Raw genomic sequence first — 19,909 nt, 5'->3', positions numbered from 1 at the left:
CTGCTGTGCCAGCTCAACATAAAGGCGCGGGGAATGCTGCACTCTCACCCAAGTTACACGAAGCTGACGTTAAATTCATGCACAAGTGCGCAACTAAATATAGTACATGTCCAGACTCTGGTCTGCAGTCCTCTAGTTAGAAAATTTTGCTGGCTACTAGACAGCCAGCACACATGGGGAAAATCAGATAGGCATAAACGAGTAGGAAACAAAAACAGAAAGAGCCCTTGATATTGACTGAAAAAACGTAAAAGTACGTCAGTAGCCTGACACCAGGCCCATTTTAACATCGATCTTGTGGTAACACTGGAATCTGACCAGTTAAACGTCTCATAACAACAGCCTGCGGTTGAAAACCAACCCAGGTACGGAGCTAAATTTACACTACGATTTACATGCGGCCTCCTCTCAGATATCTAAACCTCTTTAGAGATCATTGGTCTCCTGGCTATTAGTATAGCTCACTGTGTGGGGGAAGACATTCACTGTGCATCGGAGTTAAGGAATTTCAACTAGCTCGTCGTTTCAGGTCATGAGCTGTCCCAGTGTCATGAATACACCGCCCCAGACTGGAAGGGGCCTTTGTGCAGATGCCTGGCAAGCCTCTTTACCTTGTGCATCTCTACAGGACCTAGTCACAACTGCAGGCCTCCCCTACAAGGGGATAGACAGAAGGTGCAAAGGAAGATGAGCACTAGAAGGTGTTGAGCTTCACCATCCTGAAAGATGCTGAGGCCTGCACACCCCCTTTCTACACTGGGGACTTGTGAGAAACCTCATCTCTGCATTATCTATCTCACAGTGTGTGGATTACATCAAGGGGGCCTAGCCATGGGAATCAAGGGTACTCAGCTCTCACAGGACATGCTCAGTTTCTCACAGGATATTTGGGAACAAATACAACAGGGTAAGGGCTCAACACACCTGATTCCGTTTACACACACCCCCCCACACACACCCCCCCACACACACCCCCCACCAGTGTTTGTAAATGAGCAGAACATAGTTTGGAAAAGTCAAACTGACCTGTTGATAAATTCCTCATAACAAGAATAAATGGCTGCTAAGCAGACAGCTACAAGATTCGGCAGGACCCTGGGATGGGGGCATTGTCCAGTGGGACCGTGCATGCTGAAAAATAAAAAAGAAACAATGGGGGTGGGAGGAAGTAACCTAAAGGCGACATTACTGTAATGAAGGTGTCTCTAGGTGATAACATTTTTAGGCAAAGAGGGGTCCCAGAACAGGGGACAGAGATTCGGGGAAGTTCAGTAAGATTGATTTAACCCCAGAAATTCCCACTGAATACGACTGCATTGAGAACTGTATCAAGTTGCTCCTGAGTTTATTTACTGTAGTACTGTTGTAGCCCCGTTGAAGAAAAACTACCATGAAGGTTCACAAATAGCTGTACACTAGATAAGAGTTCTCACTTAAGGGCCTGATCCAAAGCCCACTGAAATCAGGAGGAGTCTTCCCATGGACTTCAGTTGGCATAGGATCAGGCCCTCAGTGGGAAAATTTGTGCTGATGAACCTCTAGTTTTTCCTGGTGCTTGCTAACACCGACAGCGTTTCAGCAAACATTGGCCACTCCATGGTTATCCACAAGGAAAATTATACTTTTTCCTGTCTTTCATCTCAGCCACAAAGAGGAATATGTTTACAGGGTTGGAGAATACTCCATAGAATTAACTGTTACTAACCTATGAACGAACTTCTTCACCACCTCCATGCCGGCATTCAGTTCATTCAGAGCCAGAATATACTCCTGAGTAAACAGCCTCAACCGAGGGCACTTCCCAAAATCCTGTCCAAAAAGGAGACACTCAGTGAAGCCGCTGAAACATGCCTGCAATGTATGTTAAAACTGTGTGTTTTCAACAGAGATCAGCCCAGGGACATTTGAATTCATTTAATCACTATGCTGACATCTTCAAGAGAACAGCAGATACCACTGTTCATTGACCATACATACAGATAAATAATAAAAATGATGCCATATTTTCAAATTCTGTCACCCAAGATACACCTTTGAAATATGTGTGTACATGCAGAAGATGACCTTCCATGTAAAAATGTAGTACTTATACATGAGTTCCAATTTGCATATGCACAGCCCTCTTTTTGCACACTCAAGTGCAATTTTTTCGAGCCACAGTATATCTTTTAGGAAGACAACCAGTCTCAAGATAAATACTGAGTGCTGGAGAATGTCCTAGGTAAATTGTTCCAGTGGTTAATTACTCCATTTGCAATAGTTGAGCATGCAAATAGTCAGTTGAGCGTGTAATTGTCAGGACTTTTCAAGCAAATAATCACATTCAGTCTTAAAAATTCGAGCCCTCTGTTTTATAAGCTGGTCCAAAGGGGAAAGCTTTGAAAGGTATGGTCTGATGCAATTTGGAGGGGGAAAGTGTGCTCAAAGACAGCTGCTGACTTGGAAACCTTTGCAAACCACCCCCAGCTTCACCGTGTATCACAGTATGTCTGGAATTCCATTCTCTGGCTCCAGTCACATTAGTAAAAACATGACAGCTCATCTCCCATTGATGGCACCACAACCCCTTGATAAAATTAGTTGTCTTATGTACATAAAATGTAAATTATTCAACGTACTCTCTAGCATTGCTATAAACCCCCCAAAACCAGAGCGCTCAACTAGGAGCTATTCACAGATTTCTCTGTTCAATACGTTAGGCTAGCTTAATGGATTCGTTTAGCCTAAAGTCCACGTCAACTGGGGAAAAAAAGCAAAGCAAACCCAAAACGGCTTACACGCAAACACAGTCTGATCTAGCAAAGAGCTGAGCGTCTCTTGGAAGTCAATCGGTGTTGAAGTTGCCCAGCACTCAATATGTAACAGGATTGGGCCCACTGCCTTGCAATCACAGGCAGACGAAAATGCTGTGGCCAACACCACAACCAGCAGCTCTTTTATAGTTCTTTTCACCCATAGATTTCAAAATGCTTTACAAAAGAAGAGTATCATTTTACAGGGGGAAACTGAGGCACAGATCTTGAAGCAACTTGTCAACGACCACAGAGCACATTAACGGCAAAGCCACTAATAGAGTCTAGGTTTCCCGACTCCCAGACCACTATTCACCGGATTTCTAAGTGGCTTGCTAATGCCATGAAATTAACACTGGGCTCTTTGCTTCTGTTCCCCAAGACAAGGTTTTTATATACACACATACGCAGTCTAAAGAGACTAGTCAGAGTATAATTCCCCAGAGAGCAGTAAAGTGCCCAAATCCACTCCCATTAATATTTAACACTATAAATTCTTCAATTACACCCAGTGGTAAAAAGGCATGTTGAGTTCCAATCTGCAAATGCTAAGTATGGTAAACAGGAGCAATTCTCTTAAGCTAACCAAATACAAGCAGCGCACTGTGCATTTAGATTTTATTTGAGACCCCACAAGAGCACTGGATTTTGTTTGTTTATTTTTGGTGGTGGTGGTAGTAGTATTTTTAATGGTCTGGAATCCAAGAACAACACGTACAGAATATTTTATTGAAGGTTACGGCATATTCAAAAATGACACGTCTGGAGAGAGCGGGCGCAGGACCAAGAACACAGCCTTTCGGCCCTGTCGGATTGGTTGGTTTGTTAGTTCTGAAAACTCAAGGAGTTAAAGAAGTTGTATAAATAAGAAAGAAGAAATGTTTACTTGGGATGTATGTTGTGACCCAGAAAGGCTGTGGATGTCATCTATAATTGTAACAATGAAAACAAACCCTTTGTGCAGTTATAAAAGCATGAAACCCGTTCCAGGGATCATAGCAAACTGCAGCTTTGGGCAATCAAATCTGCTTATGCAAAGTAGAAAGTGTACTAGCAGCGCTCGTACCCTTCAAAGAGCTCATAAAAGCACTTTCTTGTTCTGGAACGAGACAGGCAGTCCTCAGTGTTGCTGGGAGGTGATAACCAGCTACTGGGCTCCATCCGAGATGGCTGCACTTCCCGGTATTAATGGACATACCTCGTAATAATTACATACAAATAAAAATGAGAGGTCAACATTTTCAGGCTTGGGGGTAGGATTTTCAAAAGCACCTAAGTGAGTTTAGTGTCTATCTAGCTTAGATGCTTTTGAAAATCTCAGCCTGAGTGCCCAAAGTAAGCACCTTAGATGTAGTGCATGGCTACCCTGCGCAAGGGTACACGCATATAGTGACCAGGCATCATGGTGATGGGTGCATTATAGACAAGAAATATAGCCAGTTCATATGTAAGGGGTCACAGTGACTGCTCTCCTAACCAACCAAATACATACATACATCGACATTTACCATGTTGTGTTTGAGGATTCTCTGTACCACTGGTGTGAACACTTCTATGACAACCATGGACCGAGGGCGTTCTCTGCAGTGCTGCAATGAGAAACCATAAATACATATGTGGCTTGGAGGAGCCCTAGCCTTTACCAAATCACTGTATAAAACCTGAAACTACAACATTCATCAATAATATATTTAGGTCTGTTCTATACTACAGACCTATACCGGTATATTGTAACTATGTTGCTCAGAAGTGTTAAAAATCCACACACCCCGAGCAATATGGTTATACCGACCTAACCCCCACCATGTAGACAGCACTACGTTGGCAGGAGAACTTCTCCCACGGACATACCTATCGCCTCTCGGGGAGGTGGATTAATTAAATTAACAGGAGAGCTGTCGACCATCAGTTTACACGTCTTCATTAAAGCACTACTGCAAAATAATGCAGCATTTTAAGTGTAGACTTGCCCTTAGTCACCAGGAGCCAATTTGGGATTTTAGATGCACATGTCCTTGAGGGCAGGCACTGGCCCTACAGGTGGTTAATAACAATGTGTGAATGACTTTGATAAGTTTCTGAATCTGCCAATCTGACCGTCTTTCCTTACAAGTGAATTATCCGGTAATCAAGGGACCTGATGGAAAGCATATATCCAACTGTCAGCAATTAGACTTTAAATTGAAATATCAATCAGTTTAGAGAGGAAAATTAAAATTATAGCAGCTTTTTCAAATTCAAAGACCTTGGGATCTCAAGTCCAGAATCCTAGTAACACACACACAACCTTTCAGGAAGAGGACAGTGTAGTGTATGCCCCACATTATGATCCATCAGAACGCGCTGGTTCCAGTGGCACTTACGCTAGCGACGGGACATACAAAGAGACATCACTGTGTGTCAGAGTTTGAGGATTACATTCCTGACATGTAATACTATTTTACAGTCTGGCCCATTAAGAACAGGGATCTTCCTGGCCATCAACCAAACACAGAAACCAACTGGGGGATCAGTTCAAGAGGTTAAGAAAAACAAAACAAAAAAACAACAACAATGAGGCTTCAGACAATGAATCTGTTCTTAGTACCTTGCAGAAGAATTCACAGAGGTCAGGCGGAGGGTGATTGTTTTCCAGCAAAGGTGCAATTGCCTTGAAAATAAAAAGTTAGCATACTTCAATTTGACTTCATCACACAGGCCAGCCCTAATAAAAGAATGTGAGTGAATATATTTTAAAATTCTTTAAAACAGAGACCTGGATAAGAAGGTGACTGTAAATTTAGTCTAATGCAGTGTTGTTGTAGAAGCATTGGTCCCAGGATATTAGAGAGAGACAAGGTGGGTGAGGTAATATCTTTTACAATAAAACACAACATGGTAAGTATCGACATTATAGATAGCATTACGATAAAAGATACTACCTTTTCACCTTGTCTCTAAGTTTAATTGGACCCTCTCAGGATTAAGTCACATATTTAGGATTTTAGGGGGTTTTGTTCTGTTTTCTGGAACAAAATCTACCACCAGTAGAAATGTGGTTTGTTTTTTCCCAAGTGTTAATAAGGAAACTAGGGTTTGTTTTATTTTTAAATTATGGGCCTAAATTCATCCTTGTTATAAGCCCATAGGGCAAATTTTGCTTTCAGTTACGCCAGCGTAAATTCAAAAGTAACACCACTGAAGACAATAGGTTACTCCAGATTTTACACCAGCGTGAATGAGAGCAGAATTGGACTCACTGATTTCAGAGGTAGTTCATTAGGGATGAATCTGACTCATGATTACAGTGCCACTTTATGTAAAGGGTTCTAAAATATACATAAACTCACACACGTTATGTCTTTCACGTTATAATTCATATAGTTCATGCTCGGACGTTACCACCCAGTACAAAACAGGCCCCGCTTGCGGGGAATGACTGATTTCCTTTCATTTTACCAAGATCACCACAATGACACTACTGTTTTTGTGGAACTATGCTCTATAAAAAACATGAGTCTAACTTTCCAAAAGTTCAGGTCAGCCTTTCTTTCTCCATCACTAAGCAACTTGATGTGGTTATGTACTGTAAATATATTACAAGTCATACCTGCCACTGTGAGTGTAATGAAATTATGTTGCTGCTGTCTCCTTTGTAAATTAGAAAGCAGTACTAGAACAATGCATTCTCTGTACATGATGATGCCTTCAGGCTTTTTCAATCTTGGGATAAGGGATTCCCAGTACCAGTTTAGAAAGTAAAACTCTTCAACAGAGCAGCTAGGGCATTTGTGTATTAAACTTCTGAACAACCGGCATTCTACCTGGATGGCATTTGGGGGTTTTGCTAATGCAGCCTGTTTGGTTTTCTTTTTTTTTTTAAATCTTCCCACAGGAGATCAGTTCAAATTAGCCCATCAAAATCACCATGAATCACAACACCCACTCAGCCATAGGAGAAGATTAACATGAATTTCTGGAATGAAAACCAAGCACATCTGCAAAGAGCTGCCTAGATTTTACATAACAGTGGAGCAGCTAAAGCTGGCTATTGTGCAATTCCCCTCCCTACAGCTGTTTATTTCTTCACTGGTCATGGCCCTATAGCAATATATTCTTACTACAGTACTATAAAAATGGTGCACTCTTGCTGTAATATTCAGCTGGACTATAATATCCTTGCTACATATTCGACAGTTAACTACATTAAGGACTCTACCTGAATTTATCTTTATAATAATTTGCTATAGCATCCATCCTCCTCCATCCCTCTGATAAACTGTATTACAAAGTCACGGTGAGGGTTTTATGCCTGCCTGTTGACAGAGAGGTTATCAGATCATAGCAGTTGAAGATGGAATTGCTGTTTGGTGGCTTGCATCAAATAAGCTTTGTCATCTCAGTCCAGACCCTAGTGTACAGATGTCCACTTCACAAAGAGACAACCAGAATTGGCAGTCTCAGAGAGGCTGAGATCTGACTGGGCCATGGAGATTCTCCAGTCAGTGATCTCTCTGGAACAAGGACAGTGTGGGGGAAGCCTGCATTCCTCTGCTCAACCTATGCCTGTCCTGTGGATAAAGAGAGAGCTTTGCTCTGCAGGGCTGCCCATCTGTTACCTTTCACCAGAACTAAATTCACATACATTCCACACAGACCCCCCACTCCACCCCAAAAGAGATGGATCTAAACCAGGCAGAGAAATGGTTTGTTACTCTCCGGCAATTTGGAATGAGAATCAGGCTGTTAGCTAAATCTAGGGCAAGGCACATGGCTTTATCTATACAGGTAAATCACTGAGGCCACAAATATTTACAACAACAACCTACTACTACTAAGCAAATAAATAACAAGAATAATGCAAGGCTGCTGCTATATTTGCAAGGGGCTTTAAAAACCCAGAAACTGTATTTCTGTTAATAACTGAGGCACAATCTTCAGAATTGGATAAAAGTCAGAATAGTTGGGGTTTTTTATTTGTTTTTTTTTTAAAACACAAAGTTTATTTTCCCCTCCCCCAAATTACAATCATCACTGACTGGCAACAGGAAGTCTGAATTAACCTTAGCACTGAAGTAAAACGAAATCCATAGTGGACTTCAGAGCAAAGAGACTGCCACTTTAGAAACTTATCATAATGACTGATACCAGCTAAAGTGGAGTCCTGAGCAGGAGATGAGTGCAATTCACACCTAGTGGCAGCTACATTTTATGTCATGTTGTTTTGCAGGAAGATTCATGGATGGACATAATATGATCAGGTGGTGGTGAAGTACTAGATTAGATTACTAAGAAAATCTCCTAGAAATCGCCAGCAACTGAAATTAAATTACAATGAATGGGAAGCAATTTTTACCACTGATAAACTGTTAACATTTTATATTTGGTTGCATGGGGAGGAAGGCTACCTTTTGCTTCACTTATTTATATATCCAAATAAATGCACTGTAGGTAAATCAGAGAAAACTGAAGAAAGCATTTTCAGATCCACTCGTGTACATGGGTAAAAGCATACACACACATTCCCACATTTGCAAGGGCAAACACATGATCACACACCTTCCACAGTCTAGCCTGAGTGTGCACAAAAGTACAACAGCACACTAGCCCCTGAGAAAACCTTGGCACCCACAGGTTGCGAGGGGCCAAATTTGGCAGGTGCAGATGTTAACATTTGCACTGTGCAACCATGCAGTGAGACAATTCATTCTAAAAATTTCTACAGAGTTTTATACACATTAATCAGGGATCTTTTATTGTTATTTATACCAAACAGGAAAAAGGGGACAATAGAATTATGAAAAAGTGAATGGGTTAAACGGGTGTGACCCTGCACCCATTGAAGTCAATGGTAAAGCTGCCACTCATGTCAATGCGGCAGGAGCAAGCACTATAGAAGCCAAAACCAGGGCGAAATGAAGCTATCAGAAACACAGAGTGACCCCCAAAACTTGACATAAGGATACTCACCACAATAATGCTCTCATGGTCTTGAGTGGTTAAGTTGGTGTTCTGAAAAGGTTGAACAGAAGAAATCAATGAGCTAACCTTATTTTGAAACTGACACGATCAATGCACACACCTCAGCCAATGCAAATGAACAAGGACCAGGGTCCAATTCTGCAATCACTGACGAACAGGAATAAAATCAGGCTCTATTAAAACCATTCCTTTAATGCTATCATCTATGCTAAAACTATTCCTTTAATGCTAATACATCATCTACTATCAAGGACCATGCTCTCTTCCATTTCTCAAAAAGGGGTGCTCAGCACCTACAGAATCATGACCCCTGGATTTACAGCCAGGAAGTTTCTGCTAAATGTTGATGCTCCCTGAGATACCAATTAATGGGAAGACTGAACTAATGGGAGGTATTTCTTAAAAAATGCTTTCTAAATTTCATGCTTTCAATTCCACAGACTGAGTTAATAAAAGGTTTTCCTTGCCGCTCTCTGCCATGGCTGGAGGACGAACTGTAGCAGTTTGCCTGTAATTCCTGCCTACTAACATGGAGCCAAATATACCCCCAGCATATACCATATAGCAGCTCTTAAGTCAACTGAGCTGCATCAATTTACTCCAATACACTATTTCCCTATGTTCTCTGTGTTCCACAAGGCGCTATGAGGTTACAATAGCGCCGCAATCTTAGTGCACCAAAGGAAAAGCAGCTCTTTTTCTCCTCATCGCAGATGAGCACAAAAATGCAGCCTGCCCTTCACACCCTTTACCCAACAGATACAAAATTTTGATATGCATCACATTTCATTTTTGTAGTGGAACTGAAACAACCAGAGAACAGGTGCTAAGAGTAAGAAGGAAACCCATTTCAAAGTGAGCAACAGATTAAATACAGCACCAAATGCTAGCAAATAAAAATGGGGACAAATGATATCAAACCTGCCCAGAAGTGGACCACCTATTTGACACAGATATGGGGGAGGCTAAAACCTCTGATATCTCCATTTGAAATTGCAATAAGAAAAGAGCTGCTTATTAGACGTATCAGTGTTCACATCCCACTGATCCATTGTGAGAATGATATAGTCTATTACATACATATAGAGCCCAGCTAGGAACCCAATGAAGTCACTGGGAGTTTTGCCATTAACTTCAATGGGCTATGGATCAGACCCATAATGAATGAGTTATCGACTATGAACACCTAGGTAGTGGGCCACTGAAATCAAAAGGAATTACAGTGCATATTCGAGGGCAGACTTTTGAACCCAAGTTACAAGTTTGGGATGGGGACAGGCTGTTAAATGTTTGGTTTCTTCCAAAGAGAAGGCAACAAGATGGGAACATCCTCATGATCTTACCTCCGAGAGCAGCTTTGAGACAATTTCCAGCGGTGCTTGATGGATGGAATCATCCTGTAGTGGAGAGTTTAGCGCCATGTCCACCAGTGTCCTAATCTCCTTCAAAACAACCTCCCAACGGCTTGGGTTACTAAGCACTTTCTTGTACTTGTAAATCTTTTTCTGCAAGAAAATATAAACAACCATATAGATACCATTGTGAGACTGTCATGATAAGGAAACTGCAAAAAAAAAAAAAAAAAAAAAGAGAGAGGCTTCCCTAAATCTATTTTAAAACTTCTTCACGTTTTCATCTTTTTCTTTGATGTGGGTTTTTCTTTTTTTGTTGTTTTTGTTTTTTAAAGAAAAATGCAGTGCTCAAGCTCTTTCAAGGGGGAAAAACAACCTCCATGTGTATAAATTTGTGGGTTCATAATTCCATAGAAGAAATAGGTTATGGCAGCCACATTTTTGCTTTGGTTTCAGATAGGGTTGCCAATTTTCTAATCACATAAAATCGAACACCCCTGCCCCAACCCTTCTCCAAGGCCCAGTGCCCGCTTGCTCCATCCCCGCTCCCTCTGTTGCTTGCTCTTGACCACCCTCACTCACTTTCATTAGGCTGGGGCAGGGGATTCAGGTACAGGGGGGAGATATGGGCTCTGGGCTGGGGGAGTGCGGGCTCTGGGCTGGGACCTGGGATGAGGGGTTTGGGGTGCAGGAGAGGGCTCTGGGTTGGGACCATGGAGGGCGGCTCCGGATGGGGGCTCTGGGGTGGGGCCAGGGATGAGGGGTTTGAGGTGCAGGAGTGAGCTCAGGGGTGGGGCAAAGGGGTGGGGTCTGGGGTCCTGGCGGGGCTTACCAAGGCTCCCAGGAAGCGACTGCCATGTCCCTGCAGCCCCTAGGTGTATGGGCGGCCAGGGAGGCTCTGCGTGCTGCCCTCACACCCTCAGGTGCCGCCCCCGCAGCTCCCAGCCAATGGGAGCTGTTGAGCTGGCACTGGGGGCGGAAGAAGTGCACAGAGGCCCCCTGGCTGCCCATGCACCTGAGGGCCGCAAGGACCTGGTGGCCGCTTCTGGGAGCTGTACAGACCTAGGGCAGGCAGGAAGCCTGTCTTAGCCCCGGGCCCGCACTGGCCGCCGACTAGACTTCTAATGGCCTGGTCAGCGTTGCCAACCAGAGCCGCCAGGGTCCCCTTCCAACCGGGCATTCTTGTTGAAAACCAGACGCCTGGCAACCCTAGTTTCAGAAGATGAACTATCTCTCACTGAAGTATGCCTCAAATCGTCCATATCTTGCAAATGCCCCACTCCTTGAAGCCCAGTGGAAGATAACAGCAATTGTACCCTTTTCAGAGACAAACGTCCTTTTGAATAAAATGTAAATAATTGCATTTAATTGCTAGGAATAGTAAAAAAAACCCTGCTATTGCTCTACATATGATTTTTTTTCCTCCACAGTCAAATGATGAACTATGATTCTAGAAAAATCTCAGCATTCTTCACTCAGAACTAGAATTGGTCAGAAAAACTTTGCCGGAACCATTTTCCATTGGAGACTATACTCCAGTTGAAGTCTAAACTCTTTACAAAAACGCGTGAATTTCTTTTTGGAGGGGGGGGAAAAAAAGGGAGAAAAAGTTCCAGCAATGTCTAAACATCCCGTTTCAGTATTTTTAGAACAAACAGAATCATTTTTTCCTTTTGAAATGACTTTCCATTTTAAATATTTTTTATGACAGAATACAAAAAAGTAAAAATTGAAAGAAAGCATTTCAATATTGTCAAAATGAACCTTTTTCATCAACTCAAATCGAGAATTTTTCTGAAACTTTCTTTTGCAGAGAATTTCAAAATTTTGGAGGTTTCATTCCTGATGAAAACAAAATTTCATCAATCTTGAAATCCTTCATAACATGGCATTTCCATTCTCTGGCCCGGTCTAGTTAATACCTTAATCAATGGATTGTCCCTGTGGACTTTTATATTGTTCCTGGTAATCTCCACACACTTCCAAATCTACTAGTTTTACACACACACACACCACAGCTAGATCAGCAGAGGATCAACTCTTGCCTTCTGAATAGCTATGCTCCCATGAATGATTATAGCATAGACTGTGTTGTGTTCATATATGGTATTCTTTGGGGAAAACCCCACGCTCCAAAATCCCAAGATTTTGATAAAATTCTAAAAGCCTAACAAAATGATGAGGAGATTAAAATATCACCCCATGTCATCATGATGGATACCTCAGAAACCAATACCGATTAGCCCAGACAGACAATCCTCTATCTCCATTCCAATTCACAGGCCCAGAAAGAACACAGCCTGAGCTGACAACTGGAACCTAACTGCCACCCCCAGGAGTTTTTGCTATAAATCATTTTCCTTTTTCACTTATGTCTGTTTACAAATCTGATCCTGTGACTGAGGTGTTCAATGAAGTCCAGATACATTTTCCCTCTGGTTGGAGTAAACCACATGGACAGACAGTTCCTCAGTTTGTACACAAAACACAGAGTTACGCACACACACACTCTCACAAATGAACACGTACGTTGAGCAGGTGCAACAGAGACCCTTTGAAAAATCACTCCCTTAACGCAGACTATGAATTTAACTCTGGTATGTAGGCTAGATATCAGCAACATAAATGTGATATCTAGACAACTCTCCAGCATTCTCGTTCAGAACTGCTTTGCTATGTGTTAATCAGCATTTTGCCCCTTCATTAATACAGTGCAGTCCTTCCAGAATCATCTGTAGCTATTTGCTTATTAATCACTTCTTTCCCGCGGTGGCATCAGCTTTCATGTTCAACACAAGAGCGCAATCTGCCCCAATTGTAGCAGAATGCAAGGGGGGAAGAATAAAGAAGGGATAATACATCTCACATACCAAGTTTTGGCTCTTCACAATGATGAGTCACGGCATTAGTGCTCTATACGCAGGCTGATGAAGTATTCCAGTGAAGTGAGCTGTAGCTCACGAAAGCTTATGCTCAAATAAATTTGTTAGTCTCCAAGGTGCCACAAGTCCTCCTGTTCTTATTCCGAATCAGTGATTTAAATGCACTTTTCATTTTAATTAAATTTATACAAATGAACAAGCACAACAGCAGCCACTCTGGCTTGCAAAGCATTTTGAAGATATTGGAAAGTAAAAGAAACAGGAGAAAAAAACCCCACTCTGGATACTAAACGTATTTCAGATTTTAGAGCGGAGTAAATACCTTTAGGTTTGAAAGCTCTTTGGAGCAGCCCTTTAGGGCTTCTAAATTACAGAGCACATTGTCATCATTTAATTATTATCATTACAGTCTTTTTTAGGAAACATAACATGATGCTCCCATAGAGATTTTAATTTCACTTATTTATTTAATGGTTCTCTATAGTTTCTTTTTTGTTAGACTGGCTACAGCAGTGAATAAAATCTAATCTTTCTAGGCTGATCAATCAGCCTGATAACCCTAAACTACTAATTTCTGGCTAATTATGCACAGTGAGCAAAGCATCCTAAACAAAGCAAGCTTAGCAAAGAGTTTTCAACACTGACATTTTACACTTCTGTCCTAGGAAATAAGCAAATTAAATTCAAAGCAGAAACCAGAGGATGACAGAACAACAGAAAGCAACCAGCTGGGCCATCCCAAGCACCCACTCCTCCCCCAGCATTCGGCTCTTCTTCCCTTTATCACCCCCACTCAGACTGCTTACAGCAATGTGGCTTCAAAGGTGGGTGTTGCAGTCTGAAGGGGAGCGTACTGTTCGGCAGGATGACCTTACCATGCAAACCCTTCTGCAGCCGTCAAATTCTCCCGTGCAGATAGAAATAAATCAGAAATGGTTTCCATTCAGATGTGAAGCCGTATATAGGAGAAGAAAGAGGGAAATGAACATCCTGCCACGCAAGAGAGACCTACAACAATTGCTGCTGATGCCAGCCGGACAGTGATCAAAAGGAAGCTTCGAGGTTAGGCTACCTTTGCACACACGCTGTGGCAGCTGCAAGCAAAGAATCCAAAAGGGCTCTGTATCAGCTCCAGCTTTCCAGGACAAAGGGGTTTAATGTGCTCACATGACGCACTGCTGTCTTTAAACCATGTTAAAGGACTTCTGAATGATGGTGGGAAATAAAAAAAACACAGCATCCATGAGAGGCTTGAACTCTGCTACCCTGAACCTTTGTCCATGGTTACCCGGCTGCTTTTGTCAACATAATGCTATTTACTGTGGAGCAGCTCACCGAAAGCTTCAATTAAAGTCTGAAACCCATCAGCTGGTTACCAGAGCAATTTGGTTTGCATCAGCGAGCACTGGGCCAAAGCTAAGCCATCTGTCCTCTTACCTGCACCAGACTGGTGAGCAAGCGATAACTAACACTTGGGGGTGGGGAGGGGGAGGCTGTGGCCGAGGACCAAGAGTAGAGACAGGTCCATTTAAGGATGCAAAATGTGCATGTGTTTGGATGCAAAATGTGCCTGAAGTTAACAAACCCCCCTTGCAATTCAGATAATGTTAGTGTCACATTTAGGTAGTTTGTCCTCCCCGCCACGTGGCACGCCCCTTTAAGAGTTTGGGGGTGCCCTGATACATAAAAGCCTCAGGAGATATGGGGGGAGAAGAAAGGGGATCCCAAGAAGAAATAGCACTTAGAAGGAATCCTGTTACTGGGTCTTTAAGAGCCTGGAACCTCACAGAGAGGGCAGGGCAAGGCTGCCCTCTCCCCCAGACAGTAAGGAATGAGCTGGGAGAAGGGGTCAGCGTCAATGCTGTCCCCTCCCTCATAGCAGGGCAGATGCCTGCTGACACTGTGGGGAGCAAGAAGGCCGCTGCGGGGTCCTGAGACTGCAGGAAGCAGACACCAGCAGAAGACTGCCATACCCACTAAGTCTGGGAATTAAGTAGTGCCAGCTGGGGGAGATACAGTGCCACCCAGCTCCAGGAGGAGAGCTGGTGCTCCTGCCATAAGGAGAAAGTGTGATGTACATTGCTACCCTGAACCAGGAGAACTGGGAACAACCTAGATGACAGACTTCAGAGAAACCCTGGGAGCCAGAAGCACCTTTTGTTTACTTGGGACTTTTTGATATGGCCCTTTTTGGTAAGAGGTAATAAACAAGCCCTATGAAGGGTATTATTCAATCACATGTCAAAAGAGCCTGAAATGGAGTTAAGGAGTACTTGTGGCACCTTAGAGATTAACAAATAAATTGGTTAGTCTCTAAGGTGCCACAAGTACTCCTTTTCTTTTGACGGATACAGACTAACACGGCTGCTACTCTGAAACCTAAAATGGAGTTACTGACTTCCTGAGAAGGGAAACTGAGGGAGGGAGTACATGCAGCTCCATAGTAACTCAGCAGAAGGTACTGCAGGGCAGGCACGCCCTACGACTGCCCAATCCCGCAAAGCTTCATTGGCATGAGCAACTCTTCAAAGATAATGCAGCTGATAGTGTCAGTGAGGCTTTGCCGAGTGGGCCTGAGCTTTGCAGAACGTTTATGGATCCTCATCCTGAGCAAGGACCAATCCCCAGGTAGGCCAAAGCAGATGCCTTGTGGAAATAGCTGCACTATGTTGCCAGTCATGCAGGCAGATTCAGGTCTAGTCTGTCTAGGCTTTTCTACTGACCGTGTCACCATAGGATTTAGGCATAAAAAAAGAAAAATACATTCAGTAGAGAGGTCCTCAAAAGAGATCACATCTCAGACGACGACACACACAAACACGCCACAGCAGACTGCCCTGTGACCTTGCTGGCTGTCGCCCAACCAGAACCACAAAGCTTTCTAATGCTATTCCAGAATTTTTCTGCAATGACTTTTTTTAATAAAGCTGTTACACTTAAAGTGGAAGTGGAGGGAAGCACAAGGAAGAAATAATGCTTTGCATTTATAGGGCACCTTTCTTCCAAGGATCTCAGATAAGTTCCATTAATGAAGCCTCATAGCCTCCCTCCCCTCCAAAAGCCCAGTAAACCTTTTTCCCATTTTACTGTCGGAGAAACTGATCCTCTCATAGGTTGTGTGACACACAGTGAATCTGTGGAAGAAGACACAGGACTAGAACCCATGACTTCTGATTCGGACTCTTCTTTTACCACCAGTAGAGCACACTTCCTCACACACAGAGAGCTGGGGAAAAAAGGTTCAGAATGGAAGAACGCAGGACAGAGAAGATTTAAAAAAAAATCCTATACATAATGAAGTTACATGCTCTGAGAGCCTAATCCTGCAGCCCTTGCTCACTGGAATACTCCCAGCCTCTGGTTGACAACAATGGGACCATTCACGTAAGTAAGCGCCGTAAGATCCGACTCTAAATGCACATAAATGAAAGGAATAATCTCTTCCTGGGGTTCTGATGTCACTACATCCCCCAAGGAGACATTACCCTTGATATGATGATTATGAGAAGATGTTGGTCTCCACTGTGCCCAAAATCCCATTCTGCTTGCTCACAGCTGTCGCAGTCCAGCAAACATTCTCAGTTCTTGACAGCCAATTTCCCTCAGGGACCTGAGGCATTTTTGTTTTCTTAATAAAGAATTTAAAAACAAAACAAACAAAAAAAAACCCAACCCAACCCACAACCTAGAGTGTCTTGTTAAATTCTAGCACTCGGACTCCAGCCATTACAGGATTTCAGCTGGGATCATCTTTCCCCTCTCTCTGCTCGACTGCAGATGAGCTAATTGCTCATTTCTGCAGACGCACTAACAGTACTGCATGGCTTCCCCAAGGCTGCGTGCGCCAGAAATTACTGATTTATTGCTCAGCTGAGAAAGGCAGTTCCAGCAAATGGGAAAATGGCAAGCTCCTTCCCAGCTCACTGCAGGCCAGCGCTAAGCCAGGCAACGTTTACAGCTCTATTCTGACAACAAGATGGAACAGTTATAAACTGAGGCTGCGTTTGCAAGGTGCAAATGACTCAGGTTTGTGGAATGCACAACACAGAAACTGTCACACTGAATTAACCAATGGACCAACTTCTTAACAACTCCGTGTAAAGTGCTGCACAGATAAGTCATTTTATTTGTTTTACTAAACCCAAGAATGTATTCTTGAATGCCATCTATTGGCCCTTAATCTATTAACTAAATATATAAGCGTGTGTTTGTGTGTACACACACACACGTACGTAAGTACACGTACAGGCATAAAGCATCTAGTCCAGTATCCTGTCTCTGACAGTGGGTGACACCAGCTGCTTCAAAGGAAAGTGCAAGAAATTCTGTCATACGTAGTTAAGGCATAACCTGACCCTACGGAGACTTTCTTCCTGACCTCCAAGAGTTAGAGGTTGGCTTAAGCCATGGAGAGTGTTTTCTGGCAAACCTTTTTTTGCAAACAAAGCTCATATCAACAGCAGTTGCTGGCTCTAGTCCTGGGCCCTAATCCTGCAAAGGAATCTGCCTGCCTGGAGCCCATTCCAGTCAATGGAACAGTGCATGGGTACATATCCTTTTGCAAAATCAAGGCCTTATATACTGACATGACTGAAGCCGTAACCTTTTCGTAACTGTCTGGATGCCCTACCTATGATGCCCACGTGACTTATGGCTCTCTGGGGCAGCTCTGTTTGCATCAGCAACATCATTTAACACTTTGCTCCAAAACTTGAGTTTTCTTCATTTAAATTTTGCCCGATCCTAGCTGTGGAAGAATGCCAATTCCCACCCACCGAGTAGGAATGCATGCTCGGGGCAGGCTGGACAATGGTGACTAAATTCCCACAAATAACCAAATACCAAAGAAATGCGTCGGGGGAGAGAGGGGAACTTTTGGAGCTAGGGATTCCCTGAACCTCCCAAACTATTTCTTGAGGTTTGAAAAGCCAGTTTGGGTTTGTATAAAACGTTGTGTTCTTTTTCTCTCATGGTGAGTCCATTTTTTCAAAATCTTGATTTTAAACTTGATTAAAAAAGCGAGTCCTGATTATTTACATTATGAAGTTTGGGGCCCTGTTGTGTCAGGCACTGTACAAACACACACACACTGAAAGACGGTCCCTGCCCTGAACAGTTTATGTCTTCAACAGACAAAGGAAGGGGTGAAAAAACCAAGGCAGAGGGGTGGAGTGACTTGGCCACGGTGTCACAGTGAGTCAGTAGCAGAGCTGGGAACAGAACACAGGGCTCTTCCCTCCTAGGTCTGTGCTCTAGACACTGGACCATGTTGCCACTTTAGTCCTCTGCTCTGTATTAAGTACAAGAGAAGCCTCACACATCTGAGCTAGGATGGCAAAAGTGGGTGGGATATATATAGCATCTGCTGTATTTTCCCTTCAGAATCTCTCCCCTTATTCTTCCCCCATTTCTACCTAGTCTATCTGGATTTGTTTTCCACTATGCCCCCCTCTTCCCCTGTCTTTTCACTGGGCTGTTTCTTTCTTCCCCTCCCCCATTCTCTACTAAGCACATATTTATTACAAAAGCCCCCAAACTTCCAAAGCAGAACACTCCACCGAACACAATTCTCCCCCTGGGGAATGGATACACCAGGACACACACAACACGTGTTAGTCACATTGCTTAATACTCTATGCTTGAGTACTACAGTGATGAGTGCGGCATAAGCACCTATACCAAATCCAACAGAACAAGAACCCGAGGAACATTTGAACCTGTGCTGAACTTCCAGAGCCATGAAGTTTACACAGGTTCAGCATGAGGGGAATGAGTTCAGCCTTGGCTAATAAACAAGCTGGACTATGAAACACACACTCCCCATTGACGTCAGGGCTCATCATTCCTTGAGATACTGTGCTGGAAAAATGAAAGAGCGAAGATGGTTTCCACTGCTGCTTAGGCCGATATAGACAAGAAAAGGAGACAGGAAAGGAGTGCTCACAAGGCAGCCCGACTGCCCGTCGCCATGCATCGTGCTGGCATGCAGGTAGCACTCTCACCAATCCATGTGCCCCTGGATGGCAGCTGAGTCCAAGTGCATCACAGCAGGGTTATGCTGAGGGAAGCTTAGTAACGACCTCACTACTTACAGAGTGATCACCCTCCTCCTTCACCCAGCAGTGGCTTCAGCTACTCAACCAATGGTGTGTCCTGTCCTCTCAGATGAAGCAAGGCTGCTCTGGGAACGAAGAAGCAGTGACCAAAAACCATCCATGGGAAACACACATAGAAAGTGACTAGATCACCTGTACAACAGCAAAACATCTGGGGGGCCAGTTCCTCTCTAGTGCCATTTGTGTAGGCTGTGACCACTCGAACCACTGTCTCCCACCTGTGCACCATAAGAATATATGCAGAACGCTAACCTAATATTTCTGCTTTCTCCTGCGAGCAGTCCCTGATTGCTTCCCTGTTTCCCCCCTTGGGATCTCATCTGTCCTCTCATAAAGCCAGAGAATCATATCACCACTCATGTGCGCTCTGTGCAAACAATGGTATTTTACAAACAAACAGCATCCTTCTACCCATGGATCCGAAAGTGCTTTATAAGTTACAACCACAAAGGCCACCACTAGGCTGCAGCCACCTCTGCTGAAAAGATGGCAACCAACCTGTACGCAAGAGAATGGGAAGCAAGGGGAATTTAATACAAAGAGACAGAGGCCAAGAAAGAGTCCCATGGGGACTTTAAAGATCCATAAAGGACAAGCAGGATTTTGTTTTTTTATGGACTGTACTATGGTTTCATGTGAAAAGCCCTTACATTTGAAACTATTTGGGACACAATATTATAGACCTTGGAAAGTTGAAGTAAACTGCTACCTTGCTGGGATTTGAACGCATGTATTCTACCACTGGCCTCTAACCCTAGCAAACATTCCCTATTTTAACCTGAACTGATTTGATTCCACTCTGTCCA

At 43.4% G+C, this 19,909-nt stretch overlaps 1 protein-coding gene across 7 annotated transcripts in view; it reads right to left on the bottom strand.

Moving 5' to 3' along the window:
* CMIP (c-Maf inducing protein) overlaps positions 1–19,909 on the bottom strand; it is a 170,881-nt gene that overhangs the window by 32,136 nt on the left and 118,836 nt on the right. For 4 of the 7 annotated variants that reach the window (XM_073308044.1, XM_073308041.1, XM_073308042.1 and 1 more), the window contains exons 4-9: positions 10,097–10,258; positions 8,742–8,783; positions 5,380–5,442; positions 4,301–4,381; positions 1,706–1,851; positions 1,027–1,131 (exon numbers count right to left, since the gene is read on the bottom strand). In XM_073308044.1, the coding sequence (XP_073164145.1) occupies positions 1,027–1,131; positions 1,706–1,851; positions 4,301–4,381; positions 5,380–5,442; positions 8,742–8,783; positions 10,097–10,258 (599 nt within the window). Of the gene's footprint in view, positions 1–1,026; positions 1,132–1,705; positions 1,852–4,300; positions 4,382–5,379; positions 5,443–8,741; positions 8,784–10,096; positions 10,259–13,862; positions 14,141–19,909 lie in introns of those variants that run through there. The other 3 variants (XM_073308043.1, XM_073308045.1, XM_073308048.1) reach the window with 2 other exon arrangements.

The sequence above is a fragment of the Lepidochelys kempii genome, chromosome 12 (genome assembly GCF_965140265.1).
Source record: "Lepidochelys kempii isolate rLepKem1 chromosome 12, rLepKem1.hap2, whole genome shotgun sequence".
NCBI classification, from domain to species: domain Eukaryota; kingdom Metazoa; phylum Chordata; order Testudines; family Cheloniidae; genus Lepidochelys; species Lepidochelys kempii.
Note: the sequence above shows the minus strand (reverse complement) of the source record. Positions and strands in the feature narration are given on the sequence as shown.